Source organism: Natrix helvetica (assembly GCF_964273705.1).
Source record: "Natrix helvetica genome assembly, chromosome: 1".
Classification (NCBI taxonomy): domain Eukaryota; kingdom Metazoa; phylum Chordata; class Lepidosauria; order Squamata; family Natricidae; genus Natrix; species Natrix helvetica.
Genome location: NC_138548.1, coordinates 142,069,085 through 142,080,260, shown reverse-complemented (window position 1 = coordinate 142,080,260; position 11,176 = coordinate 142,069,085). Strand labels below are relative to the sequence as shown.

Genomic DNA, 11,176 nt, shown 5'->3' with positions numbered 1-11,176 from the left:
GCAACACAACCGTTCGCCCCTGAGGCTGTGCCCGACTCTTTGGGAGCCCCCTCGCAAGAGAGCAGCCCCCCGGCAACCCCCCTCTTCAGCTGGGCACAGCCCTGCTCTTCAACCTAGCAGTATCCCGAAGGTGTCAACCTTTGCAACCCCCCGGGTTCTCGCAGCTTGGTACCTTCGGGAAACCGCTAGGTTGGTGAGCGGTGCTCTGCCTGGCCGGAGGTGGGTTTTTTTTCCAGGGGGCTTATTTGCGGCGGAGGGCTTATATTTTTGCCCACCAGAAAAATGTGGCATGGCCTTATTATCAGGACATGTCGTATTTTCGGGGAAACACGGTACATTTAGAAACTACCAGGGAGTAATAGTATGTGTGTTAAACTAAAGGATTTGGAGCCCTCAACATTTGCAAGCTTGCACTGGAAGTTCATTACTTATTCCAGCATGATCGCTTGGAGCTTCTGAAGAAAAATCCTTTGGGCTGCCCTTAACTTGGAGGACGCCCAGAGTTATTGGGAATGGAGCAGCATATAAATTTAATATAATGATGGTACAGCAGAGTTGGAAAACTCTGTGAACTACTAGTTTTACTTTGGTCCCAATGAGGGGGTCCTTGATGCTCTCTGAGCTTGCTTGTTCTTCTGCAGGTGTTTCATTACCCAAAAGTTTGGAAAGAAAGCAGTCAAGCTCAGGGACCACCATGGACCCCCTCATTTCAACCTGGAGCTACAAATCTTCTGTCATGGTCCCAACCCATGGGATGGGACCCTGAGGATCTCTTCCGTAGTACTTTGACCCAGGTGCACGATAACCTTCGCTTACTAGTTAAAAAGCCGAGGGGGGAAAACTCGTGAACTCACGCATTTTCAAAGGGGGAGGGGCTGCGGCACGTGGCAGTTCCCTTTAAGGTCCAGTTTTTAAGGGGCTTGGAGCGCATGGGCCAACAGCTTCAGGTTGGGAGGTGTGAGAGAGGGCGCAGCGGCGTGGGCCTGGCAGGAGCTCTGCACGGAGCCCCTTCTGGAGTTCTTTCTTTCTCCACCCCACCACACCGCCTCCCAAATCTCCCGCGCCCCTCCGTCGAGGGAAGAGTTGGCGCGCCCCGCTGCCGCCTCGCGAAGGGGGGGAGGAGGAGCTCAGCGGCCAGGCGTATTGCTGGCGGGTCCCACCTGCGGTTGATTGCCGAGGCAGAGCGGCGGACCGCGGGGGAAAAGCGAGGCGAGGGGTAGTTAGCTGCTTTTCCGTCCGTCCATCCGCGCGGTTTCAAGTCTTTCTCTCCCCCCCCCTCCCCACTCTTTCTCCTCCTCCTCCTTCTGGAGCCGCCGCCTTCTTTCGCTGCTCCGCTTCCCATCTTCTCCTTCAGCCAGCCATGGAGGCATTTCCAGTCGGGGACGAACTGGGCAGCACCCCGGAACCCACCATTTTGCAGCCTGCCGGGACCGCTCCCGCGCCGGCTTATCCTGCCCTCGAATCGCAACAAGGCGAGCACCTGCGCGTCGGGGAGGACGTCCAGTTCAGCGAAGAGGTGGAAGACAGAGGTGAGCCCTCCGGTCCGGGGACGCTGCCCGCCGCCGCCGTCACCGCTGCCTCGTCCCAGGTCCAATCCTGCAGCGCCCGTTGCCCCACCTACCCTCCTAGCCACTCACTCACTCACCTACCAACCAGCCTTTCTCCGCTTCTTTTGCTCTTGGCTCTCCCGGCAGGTTCGAGCCCTGCTTAAGTTGCCGCTTTTTTCAAAGCTCTCGCGCGCGGCGCATTCGCCAGCCCCCCCCCCTCCGGCAACTTCTGGGGGAGCCCCGTTGGATTGATCGATTGATTGACGCTTCTTCACAGAAGAGCCCCCTCTCCCTTCCCCCTCTCCCAGTTGAGTTTCTGTAGTCGGCACCTTTGCCCGGCCTGCGCTTCGCTTCAAAGCCGCTTCAGCGAAGCCCACCAGCCCTCCTCCAACTCCTTCCCGCCGACGGCCGGCGCGCGCTCCTTTGCGCAGAGCTACATTTTGCTAGGTCACTTGGTCATCCCCGAGCGTTGCCTTCCTCCTGCGGCTCGTCCTCGGTTAACGACCGCCTGGCCCTGGAGCCCCTCACTTCGTTCGGGTCCGCACCCGTCCTTTACTTAAAAAAAACCCATGGCTTTTTTTAAAAAAAGCCTCCATTCCTCTGGCCCAAACTCTCCTCTCCTCACCAGCCTCCCTCAGCCCGCTCCTGCTCTGGCCGTCGTTCCTGAGGCGCTTGGCGTCAATGCAAGTTTATGCGACAAGAAATCGCTTTGCGAGTCCTTAAGACTCCGTGCCGTATTCACCTTTGACACCGATCTGAGGGGGACCTCCGTTGACTTCTTCTTCCTAAATAGGAGGGGGGGGAACGTTTTCCCATCTAGGCACCTGGCAAATGAATGGTGGAGTTGGAGTTCCTGCATCTGCTCCTGATTCTTCCCCCTCCCCTTATATGAAAATAAGCAGTAAAGGCATCTACCAGGATAGAAAAATAAAAACATCCCATGCCACCCACTTAAAAAAAAAATAGGTGTGCTTGAAGGCTAGCATTCAAAATGCAAATCCAGAAGCATTCGCTGATTTGCAAGCAGGCTGCCTCATTCATTGCAAAGAAAGGATGCTGTGTATCCATCTCCACCCTTCCTTACAATGAAGGGACACTCGGTCCATTGTCTCCTGCCAGTGGTGGCACCTGCCCTGCACGTGCCTATTCATTGGCCTTTGCATATTTTTCCCCATTTTTTTCAGTCCCCCCCACTCCCAGTCTCTAGTCTCCCACAATGGCACGGAAGTTTCCTTTGAATTCAGACATTCCTTTGAACTTATTCCTTGCTCTTTCCTTTCAGTTATTGTTTCTAATTCTTCTTTTCAGTGGCTTCTTTTAGATCTGTTCCCCAGATAATGTTCTGGCAGTAAGTTCCATTGTCTAAAATTGGGTGGGGGTGAATGAGATGGTGTGGTGTGGTGGTGTCAGTGTTTTAAATTAAAAGTCGTTAAAATCGGGAGGTATCTTGCTTGTTACTTTGCAACTCAGAGGAATGTGCCAACTATATGTAAGGTACAATTTCAAGAGTTTGGGGCCAGGAATAGCATGGTCTTTATTTAAACAAGGATACTCCTCCCACTGTTACCTTTTGCAGTATATGCTCCTGCAGAGATTTTGCTGAGATATGATAGAGAGGAACTGAAATGATAAAAAAGAAAAATAATTGTGTGTTGGGGACATAGATGTATGGTTGAGACAAAGAATTCACTAAGCTTATTTCTATATTTGCCTTATTTCTTCTCATCTAATCTGGTTGATTATTCCCAGGGAAATCTTAGAAATATTTTTTATCCTTAAATGTTTGTTAATTGCACTATCTTTAGTTTTCAGGTGCTTTACATTGGGCCCCAATAAATGGAGGTTTTAGATGCAGCCCATTTAGAAAGTTTAAAGTCAGCCTCTCAGAATATTATTTATAAATTTTTTCTCTATCTCATTTGTTAGAAAGCAGAGAAATGTATACCATCAACAGAGCAAGAAATAATCAGAAAATATAAAATATGATATTTTATGCAGCACAAATTTCATTAAGTTGTGAGCAGAAATAAATTATAACATTTATTTTTAAATAAAGATGAATATAAAACCCATCACATCATAATGTATAGTAGAATTTTATGATATAAAAGCATTTAGAATTATTTGAAAAGAGAATAATTTTATCCAGGAATTGTGGCCTTTAAGTAATGTGTATTTTATCAATTTTTGTATTGCCTTTTGTAATTTAATTTATTTTTGAACAGTTATAATAGGGGAATTTTGTGCACTTGGCTCAGAAGTATGATGCAGATAAAATATTTTTCTGTATAGCTTGTAGGAATATTATGTTTGTATATAATTGCAAATGTGTCTGTCATATATTCCATAGGTCTTTAAAGAATTAACAGTTGTAACTAAATAACTACTAAATCACTTCCAACTGGAAGAACTGAGTATCTATTTTATCTGGCTTAATTTAACAGGATTAGTTATTTTAGTTTCAATTAGAATGCATTGATTTTAATTAGGTAGCAATAGTAAGCATATTAAATTAGAAAATATAGATTGGTATGGGAAGAAAGGTTGTATTACAGACATCAGGATTTTATTTTATTTTATTGTGAATGGCTTTGTTAAAGCCTTGTCTACGCAGCCCTATAATACTTTTTATCTTAGAATCCACTAATTCAGAGGGCTTTGTTTAATCCTCTGATAGTTAGACTCTGATAGTGATTTGATAAGACTATTTGTGCTTCCATATAAGATAATAGTACCAAAGTAGGAATTTGATTTTTATCCAAAAAATAAAATTATGTTTAAAAAAAAGGGGGAACCAAGAACAGTTTTCAAATGTTGTTAAATAGATAAGTTAAAATTGCTGATATAATAAACTTGGAATTGGAAAAAAAAAGTAAAATGGAAATAAATTCTATTATCACCTACCTATATATATCTATTGTAGATATGTCAGCGCTCTCTCTCTTGCTCTCCCTCCGTCCCTCCCTCTCACATACACACACCAACCACAAAAGCAGGTTTGTGTTTTTGACTGACCAGCATCCCAAGGAAGCATTCCTTTGTGCTTTGATATCTAATTAAGAATTGAAGTGTAAGTGCAGAGCCGTAAGGATAGTATGAAACCTTCATATATACACAACCTTCTGTATGATTACAGTATGCTCCAGGCGGTAATTAGGCTCCTTCAGCCTTATAGAAATCTAGGTTCAGAACTGAATCAACCCATCTTATTTGCAATAAAATGATTGATTGGCCTCTACTGTAAGATACAAATACACGTAGGGGCGTATTTGGTCGATTCCATACAAATCCAGTTATAATTTGTGACAAGGAACAGACTAAAGTAATAGACATATGTTTGTTTCTCCTCATCAGGTTTGCTAGAAAGCAGTACAAGATTAAAACCTCATGAAGCTCAAAACTATAGAAAGAAAGCATTGTGGGTTTCGTGGGCCTCCATTATTGTTACACTGGCTCTGGCGGTTGCTGCTTTCAGTAAGTATTGAACCACTTTCTCATCTTTAGATTGTGTCTTCAGCAACTGCATGCTATACAACGCACAATATGATACTGCTGAAATTACATAGAAAAGGCTGCCTGTTCCAGTTTCCCTGAAAAAGTCATCATTGCTGAAATTCAGAAGAAAGACTAGATGTTGAAAATGTTTTGAATTTGTATGGATACGGGTGTGCATTTTTAGTAGGAAAAATATTATATCGTTTGTCTTTTTTAAAACAAAAGGAGTTCATTGAATAACTTAAGTATTCTGCAGAGATGCAGAGACAATGCATGCAATAACCTATGTAAAGACAGAATAATTATTGCAACATAAACCGCTAGTTAATATTTGAACTGCAACCTACCATTTTGATAGGATTACATCTTCCTTGAGGTAACTTTAATGATGCCCATGTGGATATGATTTTCTGCTTTGGGCTATTTAAGTTAATATTCCATTGAATGTATTATTGTTTTTTGTCAATTAGCCTATGCGGACTCCAAAACTGAATGTAGCTTTTAAAAAAACCAGATGAAGAAAGGAAGGTTATTTCATTTAAAAAGAAAGTTAAGTAGCTCAGTACAAAACGTTGCACACTTGTTAGTAGGGAAGCTAACCCATGAATAATGCAAAATGATCTTGAATTCAACAAAGTGAGCTTGTGGTGTGAGATGCAAAATTTGATAATGGTTACAAAAATCAATTGCATTTTTTATTTGAGTTGCCAGAATTTTTATTTATTTATTCACTATAAAAACAGAATGAAAAAGACAAAGGATTTGTGTGAAATAGTGAAAATACAATCTTAATGCGAGAAAGGCAGACAGGATGCTTCTGCAGCATATGTTCCAGTGCTAATCTGCAGCAGTGGGCTATTGCTGAAAGTTGGTGTCAGCTCCCAAGGGGGGTTATTAGTCTTTGGCCAAATGGGCTCTGCAGAATTTAGCATATATTACTTGGAGTAATTTGTATGGAAAACACATGCCTGTGTATCTATTTTTGGAAGAAAGAAATATAAATGCAGAACTCATCTGTAAATCAAAATACAGCCTCTGTAGATTTGTTCTATGTCACTGATAAAATTTGCTACCTAGAAATTGGGTCAGTTCTCAAACCAGAGCTGTGGCTAGGATGGCAGTCTATGGCATTTTAGGTAAAAGGATTAGTGAAAAAAAATCTTCAGAGAGATCTTTCCCCTTTTCTTTTCATCTGTCAAGAGGTAGTATCAGTAACACTGCAGCGTGTATTCTGTATATGCTAATAATCCTGTTGTAGCATTTGCTTGAAGTATGTACAGATGGAATCACTGGAGTGTAATTCTTAACATTGACCAAATGTGCAAACTTGCATTAAAACTTTGGGATAAAACTTTCTAAGCATCACTTGATATTACTATATTGAAATATGTGAGTAACAGGGGCTTACACTGAAAGTGGGAGAGGAGACTTACATTGGGAGGGCTTACATTGAAAGTGGGAGAGGAGAAGTTCCTCATCTAGGGAACAGAAGATAAAGCCAAGGTTTTTAGAATTCTGGTTATTTATTTATTTATTTATTTATTGAATTTATACTGATGCCTATTCACACATGGCGACTCCAGGCGGCTTACAGAATATAAAACCTCATTTAAAACAATAAAACTAATACAAAAGAATCAAATAAATAAGTTAATACCATACCATACCTTCTGGAAGAGTGTTAGAGTGGGGGCCATTTTAATCTCTGGGGAAATGATGTTCCAGAGAGAGGGAGCCACCACGGAGAAAGCCCTTCTTCTGCGTCCTATCAGGTTTATTTTCCCAGGGGATGGGATCCGCAACATCCCCTGTTGTCCCGCTCTGATGGATCGGGTAGAAATTTCTTGTACCCTTAGCTAAATTCTTCAAAGTTGTAGTCCTTCACACTTGATAATTCTTCAAACTTGATAATTGGTCCATTGCAACTTTTTATCGTCATTTAGAGACATCTCGTTTTTTAATTGAAGCTCAAAATCTCTCTTAGCCAGTGACATGAACAGAATTAGTGCAATGCAGTGCAGCCCTAGTGATTCTATTGAGAAGTAACCAACACTGTATTCAATGGAAGTTAAGTTCCAAATAGCTGATATTGAAGGCCTCTGTGTGGGTGGATGTACAAGTTTTAAAGTGATAGATAAGATAGAATAGTTTCAAAATTTCATTAGGAAATCAGAAGTGCAAAGCAAGAAAATATTTCAATATTTGGGATAAAAAGCAAACTTCTTGTTCAAAGTTAATAGTACAGGAAAAGGCAAATAGAATTAATTTCCTATGTTTTTATAATGTTATGTAGGAAAGACCTTGGGAGCCTGAGGTAAAAGATGCTATTTAGGGAATGCTCAAATAGTAGAGAGTGGGTGATAGAAACTGCAGCTACATGGCATATGCAGGGAAGGAAACTCAGAAAGCATCCTTCCTAAAGGTCCGTGGAGATTCTCTATCATCCACATCATGGTTGTCCCAAAGGTGCTTTTCCAAGAGGCAATTGGACTTTCTGTTTTTTTTTGAAGACATTTCACTTCTCATCCAAGAAGCTTCTTCAGCTCTTTGGAACATCCTTCCTAAATTATCAGATTGTAAAAAGAGACTGATGGGAATTTGAATTTTCAGATTATCAAGATTCTGTTAATGTACCCTTACAATGAAGTAGAATTAACTTGTCTTGTTTCAGTTAGTCTGCTCTAACTGCAAAGGCTGATAGTTTCAGCACTATTTGAAAACAAACCTACAGGTATATAGATTTAGAAGTATATGTTAAGATATTTAAATTTAGTAGCTGGGGCAGTGTGCTGTGTGAATTACCTGATGATGATTCTGTTTGCCTGATTATGTATGTATGTATGTATGTATGTATGTATGTATGTATGTATGTTGTATTTGTGCTGATAAATAAATAAAGGGAGACTAGTATAGATCCATTTCAAGCTCTTTAGCTCTCATCAGCTAGCCATACCCTTACTGGGATTCAAACCAGGGCTGTATTACATATTAGGCAGTTATATTAGCCACTAAGCCAAAGGCTCCTCCTTATCAGCTGAGCCAGGGAAATAGGTATGTATTTGTGTTACAACCCCTGGTATTTGGGCATACCAGGGATTGTAACACATGTATGTATGTATGTATGTATGTGTGTGTGTGTGTGTGTGTGTGTGTGTATGTGTGTGTGTGTATGTATATATGTATATATGTACATATATGTATATATATATGTATATATATGTATTTGTGTTACAACCCCTGGTATGCCCAGTAAGGGTATGGCTAGCTGATGAGAGCTAAATAGCTTGAAATAGATCTGTACTAGTGTTCCTTTATTTATTTATCAGCACAAATACAACACAAATATGTGTGTGTGTGTGTGTGTGTATCTATATATCTATATCTATCTATCTATCTATCTATCTATCTATCTATCTATCTATCTATCTATCTATCATCTATCTATCTGACTGTACAATTCCCTGGCAATACATCATTCTGAGCACTGGGAAACCTATAGAAGAAACTAAAGGATGTATGAGTTCCATAAAAGATACAGGAAGTTTCTCATGTAATTATGCTGCTCCAATGAGTAGTGGCAAACATTCCTAAGAACTTCTCTTATATTTTTTTTTGAAGTTTAAGATACAAAGATAAAAACACTAATGCAAACTAAGAAAACTTAGAAAAAAAGTATAGAGATAAAAGGAAGAAAAAATATATTTAAAAAGTAAAAAGGAAGAAGTTGTTCTTCATCAAGAGAAATAACAATTTCAGTAACTTTATTTTCTCTACCAAATTTTATCTATTAGGAAATACTAAAGCTCCATCATTCAATCTTAAACAGTACTGGTTTATTAAGAGTTTTTAGAACTTAAACAAGTATATCGGTTTCATAATTTGCCATTTTTTTTCAAAATACAACAAAAAAACCTCTTTCCATTTCTTATCTCAAATCTATAAACAAATCTTTAAAGTCTTATTTACTTTTTAAAAACCCATTAAGACTACCAGAAACAATTTAAAAAATGGATGATTAATCTCTTCGAATAATTAACTGTGTCTTATTTTCCTCTCAAACCCCTTCAAAAGTTTATTACTTTGCTTTTAATACCATCTTCCCAATTCCTCTAAAAATACAGCAACAAAAAAAATCTATTCCAATATTTTATCTATAAACAAATATTTAAAGCCTCTTTCAGCTCTGGACAAGAAAAAACCATTTCACTACAAAAAATATGCATTTTAACCTTTATCAAATAAGCCAACTTTATAACACTTCTTACTTTTAAAAGTCTTGATTTTCATTTCTTTTAGGTAGTGTCCCAAAAGATTATTATTTTTTCATTCTCTTTTTATCTTTTCTCAGGAACTCCTTCATTTTTGTCAATATCATTTTTGCATCCTGTCAACTTTGAATCATATCCAGAACAGCCTGATTCACAGTTGTATCATCTTATATCTCCTCTTTTAATCTCATTTTTATAGTAACAGACAATCTTAACAGAATGTTCTGAGTACATTATTGCTAAATATTCTTCCAGAGATAAAATACTTTCCTCCATTCTGAATTATGGGTTTTCTCCTTTAATTCTAATCTTTAATTCTTTATGTTCACCTTTAGTGACCAGCCTTTAAGGTTTTCTCTTGTCATGTTTTTCTCTCGTTCAGAACATTTTCTCAGGATAAGATTTCTTACACTGAAATTAAAAATCTCCATATATATTTAATGGATTTTAAAAAAACAAATCACAACAAGTATTCTTATAATTATTTCATAAACTTATTCTAGTCAATCTGACCCCTCTTAGTACATTTAAAACTTTTTAAAATCAAAGTCTAATCATCTTTTTGCTGCTTATATTTAAATAAAATGTTTTTCTTTAAATTCTTCAACTTACATGAAACTTTTTTCACTGACGATTGAAGGAAAAATTACCCAGTGTAATAAACTGTGCCCTTCTGAAGGTTCTTAGTACGCAAAAAGCAATTTACCAGCCATTTCTAGCAAAAGTGATTAAAAGGGCAAAATTGGTGTCTTTTTAAAGGCTTTGAACCATGGTTTGAGCAAAGCTGGTTTTTGTGACTGCCAGAGTTATAAAATTTGCTGGAGACCACTGTTTTACCTGTTCAGTCTTGTCATGGGAAGCATCAGTATGGAGCATTCTGGACAATCCCAGATCCCTCTCTTAATCTGGTGAGGAGTTCAGGGAAACTGATTCATTCACTGGATCATTTTTTCAATATGATCATCAGCTCTGTTCTTATGGAGCTGTCTTCAGTTCGGCATTGCTTCCATAGTAGATATGGTTTTTTTTTCTGATCTAAATTGTGTCCAAAGAAATTTCTCCAACGAAGACTATGGATATCCATATGCACCACTGAAACAGTTCTTTACAATTTGTGAGAGCGTAAATTATTCATGGAGGTTAGGATTAGGAATCCTTATTGTTCCTTTCAATGAAACCTTGGAGTACTTTCATTTTGTATTTTTCTTCTACTGCCAGCAGTTTCCATGTTTAGGCAATTCAAATGCTAGTTGACAGCTTGCTGATAGTCACCTGTGTGATGTGATTGGTTTTTGCTGGCCTGAGAATCCTTTTAGACACCTGCTATTTATGGCACATGTTTTCTAGCACACAATTCTTTAGCTGCTGCTGTTTAGTCAAACTGCTTCTCATTCAAACTGTTCACAATAGCAAAGTAATCTAAAAGGCAAGTTGGATCTTGTAGTCCATGATTGTAACTATTTTTTGCGCTCCATTGACACATAATGTTAAATTATAATGTGATTTGTTGGGCTCTGTCTCAATACGTTGTACAAACCGGCTACTATGACTTGTTTAATGAACCATGGTTAAATTATCATGAAGTGTACAAACATTTTTCTATATATAAACCAGAGAATGATGAGGCATATGAATTAATCTATAGTTGCAAAAGGACATTTCTCATGCTATGGTTAAAAATGTAAGTGCTTCGCTCCTTTTTAACCTGAGTTTTAGATTGAAAAATAGAGCATTTTCAGTAGTAAAGAGAACTATTTGTTCCTACCTAGACATGTCAAGCTGAAACTATACATTTAACATGAGTTCATCAGACATTCTTAACAAACCTAATAAGGCATAATTTGTTATTGGTGTTACTTACCAGTT

General features: G+C 39.0%; 1 protein-coding gene across 1 annotated transcript in view; it reads left to right on the top strand.

Annotated features, from left to right (window-relative positions):
* Positions 1-875: 875 nt before the first annotated feature.
* TMEM163 (transmembrane protein 163) overlaps positions 876-11,176 on the top strand; it is a 96,720-nt gene continuing 86,419 nt past the window's right edge. The window contains exons 1-2 of the mRNA XM_081940209.1: positions 876-1,529; positions 4,902-5,021. Of these exons, the coding sequence (XP_081796335.1) occupies positions 1,361-1,529; positions 4,902-5,021 (289 nt within the window). The 5' untranslated portion in view covers positions 876-1,360. The remainder of the gene's footprint in view (positions 1,530-4,901; positions 5,022-11,176) is intronic.